General features: G+C 36.2%; 1 protein-coding gene across 7 annotated transcripts in view; it reads right to left on the bottom strand.

The window, feature by feature from the left end:
• Window positions 1-548: 548 nt before the first annotated feature.
• LOC309491192 (NACHT, LRR and PYD domains-containing protein 12-like) overlaps window positions 549-21,683 on the bottom strand; it is a 293,341-nt gene continuing 272,206 nt past the window's right edge. For all 7 annotated transcript variants that reach the window (XM_082160625.1, XM_082160620.1, XM_082160622.1 and 4 more), the window contains 4 exons: window positions 14,181-14,354; window positions 10,164-10,337; window positions 4,162-4,344; window positions 549-2,818 (listed from right to left, as the gene is read on the bottom strand). In XM_082160625.1, coding sequence (XP_082016751.1) covers window positions 2,812-2,818; window positions 4,162-4,344; window positions 10,164-10,337; window positions 14,181-14,354 — 538 coding nt within the window. In that variant the 3' untranslated portion in view covers window positions 549-2,811. The remainder of the gene's footprint in view (window positions 2,819-4,161; window positions 4,345-10,163; window positions 10,338-14,180; window positions 14,355-21,683) is intronic.

The following is a 21,683-nucleotide window of genomic DNA, read 5'->3' as shown; positions in this document are numbered from 1 at the left end:
TGATGTGCATCGATAAATCATTTAGAATAAACACTGCAATATTCCATAAAAAACAAGAATTGTCCATTTAGTAACTTTAATGGTTTACTAGTATAATTTACAGCATCATCCGCCAGAGGGCGCCGAACACCAAACAGCCAAACGTCTGAATGAAAGAGCATAACATTTATTTTCATCTAAACCATTAACAAACTCACTATATGCTTTACTAAACCTCTGGTTTACTGTTCCCCATGTCACAAGATCTTTAAGATCAGTCACTTTGCTGTACAGTAATAGTTGTTAGATTTGTTATGAGGGACGATACTGATATGAACTTTTATATAGGTTTAAATGGAGAAACATCATAAAACGTTATTAGCAACAACAGTTCCTATATCAATATCCTAACCAATAGCATAGCCTTAAATAATGTTTAGCCAGAAAAAAAAAAGAAAAAAATAGAAAAGGGTACAAAAGCTGTCAAAAGTACTAATATGAATCAATAAAGGGTAAACATGGTATAAAGATGTATCTTATGAAAAGGCTTTTACATTTTTTTCCCCTGAGAGTGCATAAACAATCTATTGTTTCATATTTTCATTTTTTTGATTGAAAAACAAATGCAAAGACATTTATAAATGCTTAATTGTGGCTTAAAGCCACACTAAGTAGAAATTGTGTTTTTGTCAAACAGCGACCCCTAGAGTCGCTGTGGAATACTTGCACTGTCGTAAATAAATTATATTATAAAATTTTTACATGATTGCAGCTAAATCACAAGTAAATAGTCTATAGTCTAGGCCTACTGTATAATTTAATTTGTGTTGTTTTTATTGGAATGTAAACATTACAAAATGCCAGATAACATCAATTAAAGGTATAGCGGAGGATGTTTTACTTCCTAGTGGGTAGTCTAAACTATTGGTCCTCCTAATTGTCAATCATTCTGGTGAATCAATCAAACTTTTCAAAAAGTGGAGAGGGCGGGTCTTATCTAAAATTTGGAAAGATCCTCCGCTATACCTTTAAGTTAAATGTACGTCGCATTATTTCATAACATTGGCCGTTATGATGTCATTAGACATGATTATTGCAATTTATCATAATAGTTTGCAAATTGTGCTCGTTTACACTATTTACAACCTCTACGTTAGACTTATTTATGATAATTATGTGAGATATTGAAAGCTGTTCTCATGATAATCGCAGGAATCAATCAACAGCGTCGTCTGATATCCCTCAGGACTACGTGATAAATACACCTCACAACACCGGAGTTCAGCTGGCAAACTAATTCATAGCTAGCTATCTGATTTATCAAAACGATTCCATTTACACCTGGTCACATAAATGTATTTTTGCAAAACGGATTTAAATTCGATCTTCAATTCTTGCGCTTTATGCAGATTTAATGGAGTTCACGTCACCGAAAGCAACAGATATGAGCTGCATTTTATAGATCATCAGCTAAAATTTCTAAATCAAAGACAGCAATAAGAGAGAGCAGTAACAGCCCTGGTAAGATCATTTCGTTTCTTTACTTTTAATGATGAAGATTGTGTTATAAGCGTCTGCGACTTACTTTCACTTTGATTTGCGATAGTTTGCACGTTGGCTTGATGCAGTTGCTCATCTGCGGTGATGCGTGTTCCAGCGCGTCGTCATATCTGGATATAACATAATAGCCTATACAACGCTCTCACACGTTTTTTATTTATTTATTTTTTTTAGCATTTTTGGGAGGAGTACAATTTACATATGTGGTTTCAAAAACCATATGCATTTACACTTGTCCAGTTTCGTCTGGAATGCGTCTCAGATCTCCTCCTGAAGTGGTTTGAGGGATCGGATTCAAATCCGTCTCAAATGCGTTTCGGAGGGCATTTAAACCTGGACTTTTCACGATCGGATAGCTATCCGATCTGAGAAAACGCATGAAGTGGCCAGGTGTAAACAACCCCCATGACAAAAACATACGTACGAAAGCCGAAAACAAACGCTGGTTGGCCTCTCACGTCCAAATTTGACGAAGTGGTGGGGGAAGTGACGTATGCCGTAAAGCAGTCAAATTTTGTAGTTCTTTTTGTGCTCTGGTTACTACCCGAACCCCGAAGTTACATAGTGCCAGTAAAAGCGATACAAACCCTGTCAGGCTATGGCAGACGTGTCATTCAACCTATTGAATGTACTGTACAACTGGCTAATGATGATTTAATGATTATCAGCACAAGCTCTTCTCAGGTCCCTGTAAAGCTCTTTCATAAAACTAACCTCAGAAATCATCAAATATGTGAAGAAGCAGAGAAAACAAAAAGATAAAAGAAGCATTTCAGCAGATTACTTCTTCCTTTTCCCTTAGAAACATCTAAACATATTAAGAGTAAATAATCATGACTGTATTACAACCAGCGAGGAAAATAAGAACAAACTATATAAACTGATTGTGTTGAATGTGTGTGTGTGTGTGTGTGTGTGTGTGTGTGTGTGTGTGTGTGTGTGTGTGTCAGAGACGCTGTAGAAGAACAAAGTCAGTCCAGAAACTCTCCTACTCTTCTGATTACAGATTCACTGGCACAGTTCAAACTCCAGGATATTTTGTTCAATCCAAATGTACAGAGTCTCCTTCCTTTCCTGCTGATTCCTTTATATGTCACTGATATTCATTGACTGACTCCAGTCAGACTCTCTCCACACAGAACCGGACGACACTCATCAAATCTCTCTGGATGATCAGGATACGACTGATCCTCAAACACGTGTGTCATGTTTCTGTTCTCCTCAGACAGAATGAGAAGAGTGACTGCTGTGTTTGGATCCAGTGTGAGATTACTAGTGTCTGAAGACAAGAAGAGAGAACAAAACAACATTAACCACAGATATATGTGTGTGTGCAAACATACCCGTGTCATATGCCATGATTTACAATATAAAAACACACATTTACTTAATGAGGACATTAATTAGAATAAAGCCATTATAAATATGTTTATTTATTAATATATAAATGCATAACAGATTTCTGTGTTTTGTAGATAAAGCTAATTAAGCAATATCACATGAGCAAGAGTGAAAAAACAGCGAGGATCACAGCGGTCAAAGACGCCTGTCTAATGCTTGTTTATAAGAAATAGTGAAGACAGATGAAAGAACCGTGTGTGAAAGACCTCAAACGTGTGTTAGCTTGTCAAAATGATCCCTTGATGGTGAAGACAATGAAGATGCAGAAGAAGATCCAGTGTCAAAACATGGAAGCACCTCAATTGTATGGGAGTATTTTGGTCTTAAAAACTCAATCAGAAATGCCATGTAAACCCGTACAGTAGATCATGTGCAGTCACTCAAAGAGGAAATATGACAAACCTGTCAGTCCAAGCACAACATGGTTTTATTCTTACCAAACCAGCACCAAAGAAGCAATCCACTGACTGTGAGACAAATAAAACCTGCGCTTTCTTAAAGGGACAGTTTACACTAAAATTAAAACTCTGTCATCATTTACTCACTCTCATGTCGTTCCAAACCTGTATGGATTTCTTCTGCTGAACACAAAAGATGATATGTTGAAGTTTTGGTGACCACTGACTGAAAAGAGTGTCTTCTTTTGTGTTCAGCAGAATAAAGGTAGTCATGCAGGTTTGGATGATGTGAGGGAGAGTAAATAATGACAGATTTTAAATGTTTGTGTGAACTATCTTTATCAGAAGGCCTACTCCTTGAGATTGATATTGTAACAAAGTAAATCAGTAAATCTTGTCCTCCACACAGCTCTACCACAGAGCCTTTTGACATTTCACTCCCCTGTACACTTGACTATGGTAAGACTGAAATACACAATTGCACAATTCTTAGCACACACTTTAGATAACCTTCCTCAGCGAGTGCAGGCTCTTTGGTGGAGCTCTGCTTTGAAAGAATGAAGTTCCATCGTGACAAATTAATGGACTACTTGCGGAGTGACATGAAGACATGAATCAGAGGCACAAAAAACTTTGACAGAGGTGAGCGGTCATTATGTTTACCAATACCCAAACCGTGCTTTGAGCGTGACCCAAAAAAAAAAAAAAAAAAAAAACGGATTTGCATGATTTACGAGAGCATCATTTTCAGGTCGGAAAAGGCGGATTTCCGTATTTGTCTGGAAGAATCACACCCCTGATATATTCACAGAATGAATCTTACCGCAGAGTATCCAGTTTGTTCAGTGCATAGTTTGGATCCTTTAGTAGATCAGAGAGTATCTTGAGTCCCGAGTCTCGCAGGTGATTGCTGCTCAGATCCAGGACTCTCAGGTGTGAGGGGTTTGAACACAGAGCTGAAGCCAGATAACCACAGCCTTCTTCTGTCACATCACAGTCCCATAATCTACAAACACAGACAGAAACAATGAAGATATCTGAGACTGTGACATCAGAACTCACAACAAAAGCTTGTTAAATCTGTTGAATAATTACACATCCATTTAATATAAACTGATAAGAGATCTCTCATTTCATACAAGTTCTGCTGAGCTTTGAGTATTTTAATTTGTTGAAACTGTAACTTACCTACATTTTAAAGCCAAATACCTTTTACACAGACAAATCTCCTCTTGTTAATAGTTACCCTGATTTTTTTAACTTTTTCATAGTTTGTGAAAGAGAGCTCAGAGAAGCAGCGTGTCGGCAGTGTTTACATCTGCTCTTATTATAAGCAACGGGGCTTCTCTGATGGGCCAATAATTCCACCGTATTAATTCTTAATTCTTAATTAAATATAGATCATTCCTTATTAAAGCTACAAGCTTTCTTTAGTCAAGATCAGAGAGTGATTTTCTCTGTTCCCTTTGTTCTTTGGTTAACTTTACTGACAGACAGAATTAGAGGCTGCTGTCCCTTTAAGATCTGCCGCTGCTGACAGAAATCTCACGCGTCTCATTCTCTCACTACTCTTTACTTTCATTTAAGATTTTATTTAACTCATTTAAGACTGTTCTTGTGAGGATACTCGACAAAACGGACATTTTGGCATAAATGTGTGTATTATTGTTCATTCAAGCACGAAAGAGAACTCAGTACTGGCGCACGTCTTTCTGGGTGTGTGTGTGTGTGTGTGTGTGTGTGTGTGTGTGTGTGTGTGTGTGTGTGTGTGTGTGTGTGTGTGTGTGTGTGTGCGTGTTTGTCTGTGTGTTGCGTGTGTCAGGAGGACATTCACTGACAGCGCTTTTGTCTTGTCGCGCATGAATGGTTTAAAAGCATTTGCATGAATAAGAGCATGCTCATATAATGCTAGCTAAAGAGTGACAGAAAAAATGGATGCTGCATTAATTGCGTTAAATATTTTAACGCGTTAAGCTGGACAAAAATGAATCGCATGCGTCAAGGTTGACAGCACTACTTGTCATACATTGCTGACAGAAAAGTGGACTCGTTTTCATGGTAGGCCTACACAGAATGTTTTATAATAAACTACACAGAATGTTCTACATTAAATATTTAGCTAACAGTCGTTAGCTCAGTCAAAGTAAGGCTAACATCAACAGGTGTAGTCAAGTCAAGTCATCTTCATTTATATAGCGCTTTTAACAATGTAGATTGTTCCAAAGCGGCTTTACATTGATAATAGGAAATTAAAGTAACAGAGATTGTTTTGGCTTTATAGCAGCTCTAGAATAAAGTTATTGTCCAGCTAAAGTTAGTTTTGATTGATTCACTTCCGTCGCAACGATCATTAGTTATTAACTTAGGGGCCGCTAACACGACACCGCTTTAGCAGAAAACTCTGAAAGTTAAAAAACAGTTCTTGTAGACAGAAAATATGATTATCCTGAGTGTGTGTGTGTGTGAGAGAGAGAGAGAGAGAGAGAGAGAGAGAGAGAGAGAAAGAGAGAGAGTGTGTGTGTGTGTGTGTGTGTGTGTGTGTGTGTGTGTGTGTGTGTGTGTGTGTGAGAGAGAGAGAGAGAGAGAGAGAGAGAGAGAGAGAGAGAGAGAGAGAGAGAGAGAGAGAGAGAGAGAGAGAGAGAGAGAGAGTGTGTGTCTGTGAGTGAGAAAGGGTAGAATATGCTTGAACACACTTGTAAGATCCAGACAGGTGAAACAGAATATTTTTTAAATCGGTTTTAATGATTGATTCATAAGGACTTCACTTGTTTCATTACATTTACATTTACATTTATGCATTTGGCAGACGCTTTTATCCAAAGCGACTTACATTGCGTTATCCTATACATTTATACATAGGTATGTCATTACTGGATGAATCAGCGCTCTAGCGGTTAATAAACAGAACTGCATGCGTCTTGAGGAAGAACATTGTAGCCGGAGCTACTTCTCTCTGTTTATGTCTATGGCGAGTCACGCAGGCACTGTGCTCCTCCGCAGCGGTGCAACCCGACTGGTGTAAAGTAGTCAGAGTATAAACGCTTATTACAGGATTACCGTAGTGATTCAGGATAAGACAAAACCACGGTTTGAAAAAAGGCATTCATGATGTACTCAGCTCGCTTATTATATACACTTCGCAAATTCTGAACACAAAAAAGTTACGGACTGCAGCTTTAACAGTCGTCTTTATGAATGTTTTGAAGCATTTGAAGCGACTTTCAAAAGGTGATTTACTCTATTTTGGTTGCTACCGTAGACATCAGTGTTTATACTCATATAAACTTTTATCTCAGTACTTCTGTGATCATTTGAATATTTGTAACACAGAAATATCGATACTGTATGGTTCGAAAAGACTGTGAAAGTAAAGCTGTTTCATATTGACAACTGCTCTCTCTGGGTCAGCGACAGCTGTGGAAGTAAAATAATGACAAATGTTTTTGAAACAAAAAAGCTTGTTGAACTGCACTACTTGAAAAAATATGCATTGCATTAACCCTGCTTGCATTTTGCTTACATTTTAAAGCATTGTATTTTCAGCGCCGCAATATAAAGTTAAGAAAACTAAACAACCCAGAGAAATATATGTCTACTACCTCAGATTTAACGTTTGATATGTACATCAGCATCGGGGAATAACATTATCTCGGTCACGACAGAGAAAGCTGTGCAAAACTTACATGTACAAAAGTAACAGTGAAGACTTCAATGTAAACACAGCTTTTGTGTCTTTATCAACTTTTCCATATGATAATCATCACAATTCATCACCCTGATAATAATCACAAATAGCCTACTGCTTGCTCCATTTCTGTAATTCAACGAATGAATGACTCTCTCACCCGTTGCTCTATAGTTTTCTTCGTCAACAGCCGCTTGCACCCCCTGCTGGTGAGACCGACTAAGAGCTATGGAGATCATCAATCGGCAATCTACAGATATTCCTGCCGTTCCCGGATGTCAAATGTTGAATATTCTGTCGATTTTGAACCACTGAATTTGTGGAGACGAATTTGTAAAACGAAATAAAATGGACCAAAAATTGCCCGTCGAATATTATAGGTTGTATTTTTAAACAGAATGAACATTTTGGAAGTGAAATCTGAAAGGTGAATATGGATTATTGTATTTTTAATAATGAAAATGTGTGTGAAATGTTTTGAATTGAAATATTCACAGCTTAAATATACAACCGTGTTGCATTTCAGCCCATAAAAATGCAAGCCCTGAAAATACAATGCATTAAAAGCTTTTTTGTTTCAAAAACATTTGTCATTATTTTACTTCCTTAGACAGCGCAAACAGATTTGAATGTTCCGGTGTGAAGTTTTTTTCATTTAGAAATAAGATCGCGTGGGTGTTTGAATCGAGATCTTTTAAAGATCAATCAAGCTCTACTGTCTTTATACTCTCTCTCACTATGGCGTTATATGTGTGCCTCAATCCTGAGCGAGTAATTGTAAGTTTTGAGCACAGAGAACTATATTTTGCAAGCACATTACATTATATTTTGAACAGAAATTAACAATCGCAAAAAAAAAAATTCGTTTGAGCAAAGAAAAAACGATTCCGTGCTCAATAAATGTATTTGCTTGTTTGCTATTATCCATATTAACGTGCAATAATAACACCTCGCACGCAGTTTACTCAGGTGCTCTCTCACAAACTTATTCTCTGCGCTCCTGTCAGGTCCCTCTCTCTCTCTCTCAACCTCTTAATTCTGTGCGCGCTCAACTCTTGACACACACGCTCGCTCAACTTGCAACAGCGTTACAAGTGTGCCACAAAATCAACCAATCGGAAAATTAAAGGTCAATTGTGATTGGCTGTTGGTCTCCAATCAAATCGCTAGTAGAACCAAAGCCCGTCTTATAGAACTATCCATAGATATCCATATATATATATCCATATCCATATATAATCCTTTATTATATGATATCTATGGAACTATCTACAGCATCCCGGAAGCTTACTGAAAAAAAAAAAATCGAAAAAAATAACTGACTACAGCGAGACTAATGGATTAAAACACATTTTGGTAAGTATTTTTTTTATTATTAACTTAAAAGTGCCTTGTTAGTTTTGTGTATTATAATGCTGTTGTGTTGTTTAACTTACAATATTATATCTCCTATTGTGACTTAAGTTAGTTTGACTTATCCTTTTCAAGCATTCTAACGCTAGCACAGCCGCAGACAATGTCATCAGAACAGCAACACCTAAATGTCACACCACTTTAGTCACAATAGTAGATATAATATTGTAAGTTAAACAATGCAACAGCATTATAAATTATAAGCTGAATCTCTGGAGGAGTGTCATAATATTTCTCTGTCACATATAGCTGTCAATCACCTCACACAATGACCTCACTCTTAAAACTGACATTTTCCGAACAGTTAAACAAAATTTGCCCTCCAACTACTAGGCTAATGTCTGTAATGTCTGTGATCTAAAGAAAACCACCATTATAATTATTATTTTAATTATTATTTTTGTGTATTATAATTTATAATACACAAAACTAACAAGGCACTTTTAAGTTAATAATAATAAAAAAAAAACTTACCAAAATGTGTTTTAATCCATTAGTCTCGCTGTAGTCAGTTATTTTTTTCGATTTTTTTTTTCCAGTAAGCTTCCGGGATGCTGTAGATCAGAGGTGCCCAACCCTGCTCCTGCCGATCGACTGTCCTGCACAGTTCATCTCCAACCCTAATCAAACACACCTGCCTTTCATTTTCAAGCGATCCTGAAGACGTTAATTGGTTGCTTCAGGTGTGTTTGATTAGGGTTGGAGATAAACTGTGCAGGACAGTCGATCGGCAGGAGCAGGGTTGGGCACCCCTGCTGTAGATAGTTCCATAGATACCATATAATATTGGATTATATATGGATATGCATATATATATGGATATCTATGGATAGTTCTACAAGATGGGCTTTGGTTCTACTAGCGATCTGATTGGAGACCAACAGCCAATCACAATTGACCTTTAATTTTCCGATTGGTTGATTTTGTGGCACACTTGTAACGCTGTTGCAAGTTGAGCGAGCGTGTGTGTCAAGAGTTGAGCGCGCACAGAATTAAGAGGTTGAGAGAGAGAGAGAGGGACCTGACAGGAGCGCAGAGAATACGTTTGTGAGAGAGCACCTGAGTAAACTGCGTGCGAGGTGTTATTATTGCACGTTAATATGTATAATAGCAAACAAGCAAATACATTTATTGAGCACGGAATCGTTTTTTCTGTGCTCAAACGAATTTTTTTTTTTGCGATTGTTAATTTCTGTTCAAAATATAATGTAATGTGCTTGCAAAATATAGTTCTCTGTGCTCAAAACTTACAATTACTCGCTCAGGATTGAGGCACACATATAACGCCATATCTCTCTGCGTTGATATCTGACGCAAAAAGTAGGCTATATGAGTAGCGCGAGGGCTTTTCAGTGCATTCATTACTATTTTAATATTCATGAGGTGAGACATCACTATTAAAGGATAAGCTTCCAGCACTTCGCCCACACATCGCACCAGAACCGTTTTCAGAACCGAAACTTAGGAATTTCCCACGGTTCCGGTATTTTTTCAAAAACACTAACGGTTCTGGATAAGAACAGATTCTCGGTTCCCAACCCTAGTAATGACAGCATACTCTTCTCAGCGCTCTCGTACTGTGTAAAGTTTTTTGTAAATCTTTTCCTCCACGCAGCTCTACTACAGAGCCTTTGGACATTTCACTCCCCTGTACACTTGGATATGGTAAGACTGAAATACACATACATATATTCACAGGATGAGATGAATCTTATTGCTCAACATACTTGAGTTTGTTCAGTGTGCAGTTTGGATCCTTCAGTAGATCAGAGAGTATCTTGAGTCCTGCGTCTCCCAGGTGATTCCAGCTCAGATCCAGCTCTCTCAGGTGTGAGGGGTTTGAACACAGAGCTGAAGCCAGATAACCACAGCCTTCTCCTGTCACATCACAGTACCGTAATCTACAAACACAGACAGAAACAATGAAGATATCTGAGACTGTGACATCAGAACTCACAACAAAAGCTTGTTAAATTTGTTGAATAATTACACAACCATTTAATATAAACTGATAAGAGATCTCTCATTTCATACAAGTTCTGCTGAACTTTGAGTATTTTAGTTTGTTGAAACTTTAACTTACCTACATTTTAAAGCCAAATACATTTTACAGAGACAAATATCCTCTTGTTAATAGTTACCCTGATTTTAAAACGGTTTTCATAGTTTGTGAAAGAGAGCGCAGAGAAGCAGCGTGTCGGCAGTGTGCAGCGGGTGAGCTCAGAGTATCAGTGCACTGCAGTGTTTACATGTGCTCTTATATAAGCAACGGGACTTCTCTGATGAGCCAATAATTCCACCGTATTAAGCGCTGGTATAGCTATACTGCAGATCATGAGATTCACCATGACCATACTCCAAATGTGTGACAAACAGGGATTAAATGATGAACTTGCTCGTGTCGGCCGCTCTAACCAGTGATAAACACAACGAGAACTGTTTGACCCTTTTGAATTAAACACTACTATGATATGGGAACCGTAAAGGCAGTTTCTAACTAGAAATACTGAAGAAATTATGATTTTTTTTTTTTTTTAAGAAATAATATGGCCAAATATATTAAATATCTTAATTTTTTAATGATATGTAATTGAATTAAAAAATAAATTAAATATGGAAATTAAGTTAACCACCTGGGGTCGGCGGTATCGCCGGCGATACCAGCTCGCTTTTTTTCTTATCAGTTCAAAAGAGACTCAAAATACTCTGTTGACGTTGATCTTACAAACAAGTTTCATACATCAATCGATCCTGTTAAGTGTGTTTTTTTTTTTTTGTGTGTATACTCACAATAAAAACAACGTGTTGTGCTTTTTGCCAAATAAAGAAAAATAAACATGATGTGAGTTCTGCTTTCTCTCTGTCAGTGAAGTCCATTCTGAAACGCGTCCGAAAATGAACTGTAACTCAGCGAATACTCAGTCAAACAGGCATACAGACACACAGGCATGAAGCTTGAATTCTCTTCTTTTAAATGAAGTAATTTATATAAAAAACAAATATTCTCATCTTGTGAAATCTGTATTAAAAGAGAGCGATTCCAGTCGAGCTCATTACAGCTCATTCAAATGTAATGTGACACGCCCACGGAGAGCGCGCGCTATTCTGAGGCAATCCCCTGTGAACGCCCCCATATCAGCTCGAGAAAACACAAGTTTATTCAGATCATTACTTGTTTACACCGTCTCGCAGCGCTGTGAGGAATAATAATAATGGAAAATGTACCTCAGAAGTGCGGGTATATCGAGGAGCGAGCTGAGGAATACAGTAGTAACTTTTTTTTTCCTTCTCACGTGAATCGGGTTTCTGTTTATGAATGAATGAACGGCAGAGATGCGCGCTGTTTACCACAGCTCGCAAAAAGACAGTTTAAATTTAAATCGCGTGTGTGAATGAATGATGATGTTTTAGCAAACTGTATTGCTATACTGAGATGAGTAAAAATCGACTGAAATATGTTGAAATAAAATGTAGGCTATTTGTATAAGCAACGTATTAAACTGCAAATTAACATTTATATGCCCTAATATTTCATAAAAACAACGTTACAGTCAGGCGAAATATGAAAGACAACATTTTGTTGACTAGATTTGGGTACAGTTTTTACTGTAGAATATACTGCCACATCAAATAAGCTTTTGTTTAGAAATTTCTATATATATAAAATAAAATTTTTGTCAAAAATAAAGTCATCAACTAAGATGTTAGCTGTTCCAATGTTGGCTATATTCAAACTAATGAATACATATGATAAAATGTAGGCCTATAATACATTTTTTTTTACAAAGAAAGAGTACACTTGAAATATTGTTGAAATTGTAATTATTGTTGTAATTGTAACCTTTTTAATAAAATAGCAAAACATATTTACAAGATAGATGTAAGCAAAATCTTAAATGGTCAATATAAGTCTTCTTCTAAATATATCTTTTGTCCTTGCATTGTGGCTCAGTCAGTGTCACACCTGAATGAATGGCTAATTATGCAGTGTGGGTGGGACATTGTATTCTCAGGTGTAAACCACTCCTCGTTCACGCCCCCCTCGCATATTGGCTTTCCAAGCAAAACCTGTTTTACATCAATTTAAATCAATGTATTGTTTTATGTGAACGATAAAGCAAGACTATTTTCACATAATTTTGAAGCCAGAACTCGAAGCGACAATATCCATTAGTCAAAAGTCTTATTGACACATATTTATTATGAGTTTTGTGGTCTTATTTCAGCAACTTTCATTTATTTATTTTTTTCAATAACCACGCATAAACATTATTCTCTTAAAAATTCAAAAATATACATGCATGGTGATCACATATTTTGGTAGCCCTGTTTGTGCTATATAGAGTGAATTTACACCTTTGCCATTAACATGTTTATAAATAACTGAAAAAAGCACAAATGTCAGAGCATGTCAGAACACCTCCAGGGCCCAGAAAACCGCTCAGACTCCAGAGGGTTAACAATGTATATTGTTCCAAAGCGGCTTTACATTGATAATAGGAAATTAAAGTAACAGAGATTGTTTTGGCTTTATAGCAGCTCTAGAATAAAGTTATTGTCCAGCTAAAGTTAGTTTTGATTGATTCACTTCCGTCGCAACGATCATTAGTTATTAACTTAATGCCGCTAACATGACACCGCTTTAACAGAAAACTCTGAAAGTTAAAAAAAAGTTATTGTAGACAGAAAATATGATTATCCTGACCTGACCTGAGTATGTGTGTGTGTGTGTGTGTGTGTGTGTGTGTGTGAGAGAGAGAGAGAGAGAGAGAGAGAGAAAGTGAGAGTGTGTGTGTGTGTGTGTGTGTGTGTGTGAGAGAGAGAGTGAGTGTGTGAGAGAGAGAGAGAGAGAGAGAGAGAGAGAGAGAGAGAGAGAGAGAGAGATAGAAAGAGAGAGTGAAAGTGTGTGTGTGTGTGTGTGTAGCTTTAACAGTCATCTTTATGAATGTTTTGAAGCATCAGGTGTAATTGATACACTCGATATTTGAAGCGACTTTCAAAAGGTGATTTACTCTATTTTGGTTGCTACCGTAGACATCAGTGTTTATACTCATATAAACTTTTATCTCAGTACTTCTGTGATCATTTGAATATTTGTAACACAGAAATATCGATACTGTGTGGTTGAAAAGACTGTGAAAGTAAAGCTGTTTCATATTGACAACTGCACTCTCTGGGTCAGCGACAGCGCAAACAGATTTGAATGTTCCGGTGTTACGTTTTTTTCATTTAGGAATAAGATCGCGTGGGTGTTTGAATCGAGATCTTTTAAAGATGAATCATGCAGCTCTACTGTCTTTATACTCTTTCTCTCTGCGTTGATATTTGACGCAAAACGAAGGCTATATGAGCAGCGCGAGGGCTTTTCAGTGCATTCATTACTATTTTAATATTCATGAGGTGAGACATCGCTATTAAAGGATAAGCTCCCAGCACTTCGCCCACACATCGCACCAGAACCGTTTTCGGAACCGAAACTTAGGAATTTCCCACGGTTCCGGTATTTTTTCAAAAACACTAACGATTCTGGATAAGAACAGATTCTCAGTTCCCAACCCTAGTAATGACAGCATACTCTTCTCAGTGCTCTCGTACTGTGTAAAGTTTTTTGTAAATCTTTTCCTCCACGCAGCTCTACTACAGAGCCTTTGGATATTTCACTCCCCTGTACACTTGGATATGGTAAGACTGAAATACACATACATATATTCACAGGATGAGATGAATCTTATTGCTCAACATACTCGAGTTTGTTCAGTGTGCAGTTTGGATCCTTCAGTAGATCAGAGAGCATCTTGAGTCCTGCGTCTCTCAGGTGATTGTCGCTCAGATCCAGCTCTCTCAGGTGTGAGGGGTTTGAACACAGAGCTGAAGCCAGATAACCACAGCCTTCTTCTGTCACATCACAGCGCTGTAATCTACAAACACACACAGAAACACTGAAGATATCTGAGACTGTGACATCAGAACTCACAACAAAAGCTTGTTAAATCTGCTGAATAATTACACAACCATTTAATATAAACTGATAAGAGATCTCTCTCATTTGATACAAGTTCTGCTGAACTTTGAGTATTTTAATTTGTTGAAACTTTAACGTACCTACATTTTAAAACCAAATACATTTTACACAGACAAATCTCCTCTTGTTAATAGTTACCCTGATTTTTAAAACTGTTTTCATAGTTTGTGAAAGAGAGCGCACAGAAGCAGTGTGTCGGCAGTGTGCAGCGGGTGAGCTCAGAGTATCAGTGCACTGCAGTGTTTACATGTGCTCTTATTATAAGCAACGGGACTTCTCTGATGGGACAATAATTCCACCATATTAAGCGCTGGAATAGCTATACTGCAGTATATGAGATTCACCACGACCATACTCCAAATGTGTGACAAACAGTGATTAAATGATGAACTTGCTCGTGCTGGCCGCTCTAACCAGTTATAAACACAACGAGAACTGTTTGACCCTTTTGAATTAAACACTACTATGATATGGGAACCGTAAAGGCAGTTTCTAACTAGAAATACTGAAGAAATTATGAATTTATTATTTTATTTTTTTAAGAAATAATTTGGCCAAATATATATTTTTTTTTTTTTTTAAATTATGAAATATACTTGAATTATTACTATACAATAAAATTGGCTATTTTTCATCAGATGTAGGAAGCAGCGACATGTTTTCTCCAACTCAGTGAATTTGGTTTTAATAGTCAAGTCTGGTCAACTTTATTTAGCACTTTACATATCAAATCTCTCTCTCTCTTTGTGCTTTTCCCCATTTCAAAACTGGACTATAATGTTATAAACACCTGGATGTGTGTGTGTGTGTGTGTGTGTGTGTGTGTGTGTGTGTGTGTGTGTGTGTGTGTGTGTGTGTGTGTGTGTGTGTGTGTGTGTGTGTGTGTGTGTGTGTGTGTGTGTGAAAAAGAGTAAGTTTGTGAGTGTGTGTGTGTGTGTGTGTGTGTGTGTGTGTGTGTGTGTGTGTGTGTGTGTGTGTGTGTGTGTGTGTGTGTGTGTGTGTGTGTGTGTGTGTGTGTTTGTGTGTGTGTGTGTGTGTGTTTCATTTCGAGGAGCAACGGATCCAGGAATAGGTCAGTTCTATATTTGCTTTGTTCTAATCGCAATAGTGTCTGTACGCTGTGTGAATGAATGAACGCACAGATGCGCGCTGTTGTGTAGCTACTACAGCTTGCACAAATAGGCCTACTGTTTAAAAATGAATCGCGTTTTTGTGTGTGAATGAATGAACAGCTTTCACCAAACTCTATTGCTATACTGAGATGAGTAAAAATCGACTACAATAATCGGATAGATTATAAAGTTTTTACTGTAAAATACTGCCACATCAAATAAGCTTATAATGTTGCCAATTTATGCTCATATGTTATATATATATATATATATATATATATATATATATATATATATATATATATATATATATATATATATATATATATTTTTTTTTTTTTTGTCAAAAAAAAAAGTCATCAACTAAGATGTTATTATAGTGTTTGTTCCAATGTAGGCTATATTCAAACTAATGAATCCTTAACTTTGAAATAAATATGATCAAATGTATACTTTAGTTTTTACAAAGAAAGATTATACTGGAAATATTGTTAACATTTTAATTGTTGTTGTAATTGTATAAACTTTTATACAATTAATAAAATAGCAAAAAAAATTATATATATATATATATATATATATATATATATATATATATATATATATATATATATATATATATATATACATATATATATATATACAAGGATAGACGTAAACAAAATCTTAAAAGGTCAATATAAGCCTTCTCTTTAAATTATTTTTATTGCGTTTTATTAGTGACACATTTGGGTAGAGAATAAATTATATATATATATATATATATATATATATATATATATATATATATATATATATATATATATATATATATATAATTTTTTTTGCTATTTTATTAATTGTATAAAAGTTTATACAATTAATAAAATAGCAAAAAAAATAATATATATATATATATATATACAAGGATAGACGTAAACAAAATCTTAAAAGGTCAATATAAGCCTTCTCTTTAAATTATTTTTATTGCGTTTTATTAGTGACACATTTGGGTAGAGAATAAATTCCAAAACTTTCTGAAAATACAGTATGAGAACAATTAACTGCACAATTACAAGAAATGTTTACCTTGGATTTTATACAATTTGCAAGCACAATTTGCAAGCACAACAACTGTGAATCTATTATATACATATATATATATATATATATATTGTCCTTGCATTCTTTCTTGTGGCTCAGTCACACACCTGAATGAAAGGCTCATTATGTATGCAGCCCCATTATGCGGGCCCCATTGTCTCCTCAGGTGTGAACTACTTATTATTCATGATGGTGTAGGATCGTTGACACCCCTGCGCATATTGCCTTTCCAAACAAAAAGTGTCTTACAAAATTTAAATCAATGTATTGTTTTATGTGAATGATTAGGCAGGATGATTTTCACATCATTTTGAAGAAAAAACTCTAGGCGACAAAATGCATTATTCAAAAGTCTTGTGGACACATATTTGTGACCCTGGATCACAAAACCAGTCTTAAGTAGCACGGGTATATTTGTGGCAATAGCCAACAAAACATTGTATGGGTAAAAATTATCGATTTTTCTTTTATGCCAAAAATCATCAGGATATTAAGTAAAGATCATGATCCATGAAGATATTTAGTAAATTTCCCACCTTAAATATATTAAAAAAAAAAATTTGTGAGTGGATGAAGCACAATCGCCTATAGAAATGGACAACTTTAAAGGCGATTTTCTCAAAATTTTGATTTTTCTGCACCCTCAGTTTCCAGATTTTCAAATAGTTGTATCTTGGCCAAATATTGTCATATCCTAACAAACCTAATATCAATGGAAAGATTATGTATTCAGCTTTCAGATGATGTATAAATCTCAATTTAAAAAAAAATACACATAAGACTGATTTTGTGGTCCAGGGTCACATTTAGTATGTGTTTTGTGGCCTTATTTCAGAAACTTTAGTTTTTAGTTTTTTCAATAACCATGCATAAACATTATTCTCTCAAAAATACAAACATGTACATACATGTTGCTCACATATTATGGTAGCCCTGTTTGTGCTAAATATAGTGTAATTACACCTTTGCCATTAATATGTTTATAAGCAACTGAAAAAAGCACAAATGTCAGGGCATGTCAAAACATCTCAAGGACCCCAAAAACACCTTAGACCCCAGAGGGCTAAAATCGGTTTTGATTGATTGATTCATAAGGACTTCACTTGTTTCATTACTGGATGAATCAGCGCTCTAGCGGTTAATAAACAGAACTGCATGTGTCTTGAGGAAGAACATTGTAGCCGGAGCTACTTCTCTCTGTTTATGTCTATGGCGAGCCACGCAGGCACTGTGCTCCTCCGCAGCGGTGCAACCCGACCGGTGTAAAGTAGTCAGAGTATAAAGGCTTATTACAGGATTACCGTAGTGATTCAGGATAAGACAAAACCACGGTTTGAAAAAAGGCATTCATGGTGTACTCGGCTCGCTTATTATATACATTTTGTAAATTCTGAACACAAAAAAGTTACGGACTGCAGCTTTAACAGTCGTCTTTATGAATGTTTTGAAGCATCAGGTGTAATTGATACACTCGATATTTGAAGCGACTTTCAAAAGATGATTGACTCTATTTTGGTTGCTACCGTAGACATCAGTGTTTATTCTCAAACTATAAACTTTTATCTCAGTACTTCTGTGATCATTTGAATATTTGTAACACAGAAATATTGATACTGTGTGGTAGGGGTGACCCCGAATAGTCGAAGATTCGATGCTTCGATAGGAGGAGCCTGATTCGACTACCAATCTCACGGTCGAATCTTCGCAGAGGTGTTATGAAACGAGGATCATGCCACTTTGGCTATATGAGGGCGCTCAATGTCTGATTTCACATAAAACTAGCTTTTATGTCAATACGTTAATATTCAGCCTATTATGATAATGCTGTAGGCCTATATAAAAATGTGCAAAGAAAGAAGCTTTTAATAAATATTTTTTAACGTGCGTGAATAAATCCAAACACCCCGTGACAGATTTAAGTTTCACTTTCAATCCGTGACCGACAGAGGAGCGTCTTCGCTGCAAGGATTTAAATCTTTAACAATGTCTGGGATAAGAAAATCTAAAGTGTGGATGTACACCATCAGAAAGGATATTCTCCAAGGCTGGATTTAGCATCAGGAAAACCATGATCGCACTTCTGCCGGCCAACGTTAACATGTTTCACGCATAGACTGGGTTTCACGCAGGGGCGATTCTAGGATTTTCATTTTAGGGGGGCTCAGCCCCCAATGAGGGTATGATGTAAAAAAAAAAAAAAAAAAAAGGTTAGTTTATGGTCTAATGCTCATTATTAAGTAGTTTCATTCATTCATCCAGTAACATGCATATGGCACGGTTTTATAATCACTGAGGTACCGAATGTGAGGTAGTTAGGGGGGTTCGGGGGCATGCTCCCCCGAGAAAATTTTGATTTCTCTGATCTACATATGAGCATTTTAAGATGTTTTGAAGGCCAAAAAAATTGGATGACAATAGCTTTAAAACCATGTGCGGGCAGCTGTTTTTTTCTCACCTCATCAGCATCACACTCTTTTTCTCTTTGTTTTTATCTTGCTCTGTCTTTTCCCCTCCTAAAGCTGAGCTTTGACTGATACAGGCTTTTAATTTTTGTCTGTCAGTGAAGAAAGTAAACATAGGGTCAACTGATAGGTTGATTTATGAATCATTTTCTCAGACAAAGCTACCAGGAAAGCTAGGTAACTAAGTCCATCTACAATGAAATATAAATTATTTATTTTATTTTTTAAGCTTTTTAGCCTTTGTTATCAACAATACGGTTGGTTATTCATCAAGTCACCCCGTGAAAATCTATTTAATTTCAAATCATTTAACTAACCAGCTAAACGTGTATTAATGTAACTGTCTATTGGCAATATGATTAATCTGTTCTATATTTATTTCTATTTATTAAAAATAACAACATGAATTATCAATTTGCCACTTCTATAAATCAAGTGCTTAAAAGAAAAGCACAAATCCCTTTACTCTACTCTTACTCTAATATATGTAGGCTATACACTTCTACTGATTCATTATTACTTAATACAAAACTATATTCATTAATACAAAACCAAATAACTCCACATGATGTTTCTCTCTCAAGGCCATCTAGTGCTTTCAGACAATGATGTGTGTCTTTAATCATTTCTGTGCATGGCAGCATAATGTAATAACGAAATACAAAATAATATGTTTTAAAGTTTAAAAAGTAAATTAAAATAAATCATGATCGTTTTCTAAAGTATGTTTTCATGGGTGTTAATCGCTTCATTTTTGTTTTGTAGAAAAAAACAACTATCACACTGATAAGGGCTGAAGGTGAACGCAGCGAAACGTATTGGTATTGGAAGAGAAACCGAACCGTCCCGTGTTGCTCCCAATGCTCCAGTAACATTACATTATGTAAACTGCAATGCATAAATGACAAAGAACTGCACCGATGCAGATGTAATATCATAGCAATCTATCAATAAATGCACTCACGACACACCTCGCTCTGCTCGGCGCCCCTGCAGATTGAAAAATGCGCTAAATCCAAGCAGACTCAGATAAGGGGAGGAGCCGAAACTTGACGCAGCTTGCCGCCGTTTCAAATGAGTTTTTTTAAAGGGGACTGAAGCGATAAAAAATATATTAATCAAATATTTTTTAGGGGGGCTGGGCAGAAGTTTAGGGGGGCTGAAGCCCCCCTAAAAAGGGCCTAGTGACGCCCCTGGTTTCACGTTAGAATGTATTTTATCCGCGCGCACAATTTGAAAAGACTCCAACGGACAGACAGAGTGAAAGACTTTCAGGATTTGTTCTCTCGATCAGGTACAAGTGATTTCAAAACTTTTCAGCCGGTTCTAATTTTATTTTTGGATGCTGTGAACATTTTTAGCTAAAAAGACTGCCTCTCCAGTTTAGCATTTATTGTTGTTTCTGCAGTTAAAAAGACAAAGTAGAAAATTCTGGCTACTATCGTTATTTTAATAATTTCTTTATTTTTATTTTATTTATTAATCTGTCAGGGTTATCTAATCTAACTATTTGTGGCTTGTGTTTTGAATATATGTTCCCCTGCACTTTAGGCATTTTGCACACATTTGCTCCTCATCCTGTGACTTGATTCTGATTTATTTCGTTTTGTATTTTTATTTAGCCTATTAGAAAGGTATATTCTGTTCTAATTTAATTTAGTAAATTAATTGTTTATTTTTTCGGTGCATCGATGTTGTGCTGTAGGCTGGCCTGCTCGCATAGGTAATTTAGCCGATTTAATTTGATTTGCATGTGAAATGCAAATCTGCAGTGTGGCCTTTCTGGAGTTATTTATGTTATTTCTTAGTTTTATTGATCAAAAATGTTTTTATACATTTTCTTCTATATCTTTGTGTGATTTTCTGTACATCGCGGCTTTGAAACGTTAAAGCCCCGCCCCCAGCCCCACCCCCATACACATGATTCGACTATTAGTCGACTATAGGCAAGACTTGACGATTCTGATTCGACTATGAAAATCCATAGTCGGGGACAGCCCTACTGTGTGGTTGAAAAGACTGTGAAAGTAAAGCTGTTTCATATTGACAACTGCTCTCTCTGGGTCAGCGACAGCGCAAACAGATTTGAATGTTCCGGTGTGAAGTTTTTTTCATTTAGGAATAAGATCGCGTGGGTGTTTGAATCGAGATCTTTTAAAGATTAATCATGCGGCTCTACTGTCTTTATACTCTCTCTCTCTGCGTTGATATCTGACACAAAACGTAGGCTATATGAGTAGCGCGAGGGCTTTTCAGTGCATTCATTACTATTTTAATATTCATGAAGTGAGACATCGCTATTAAAGGATAAGCTCCCAGCACTTCGCCCACACATCGCACCAGAACCGTCACAGCCATCTAGCAGATACTGAGGCAGAGATGTTCACAAGTCTTTCATCTGAAGTCTGAGTCGAATCTCGAAGTCTTTTCATGCCTTACACACAAATCCTATTTTTATTCTAGTTCTATTATATAGACAAAACATATGATCTATTATCTGTTTTGTTTGTAATAAAGGTCTTAAGATGTAACGGATAATGTAAATCTAGCTTGTTACTTTATAGACCT

The sequence above is a fragment of the Leuciscus leuciscus genome (assembly GCF_965113295.1).
Source record: "Leuciscus leuciscus genome assembly, chromosome: 25".
Classification (NCBI taxonomy): Eukaryota; Metazoa; Chordata; class Actinopteri; order Cypriniformes; family Leuciscidae; genus Leuciscus; species Leuciscus leuciscus.
The sequence above is the reverse complement of the archived record's forward strand: the minus strand, read 5'-3'. Positions and strand labels throughout refer to the sequence as shown.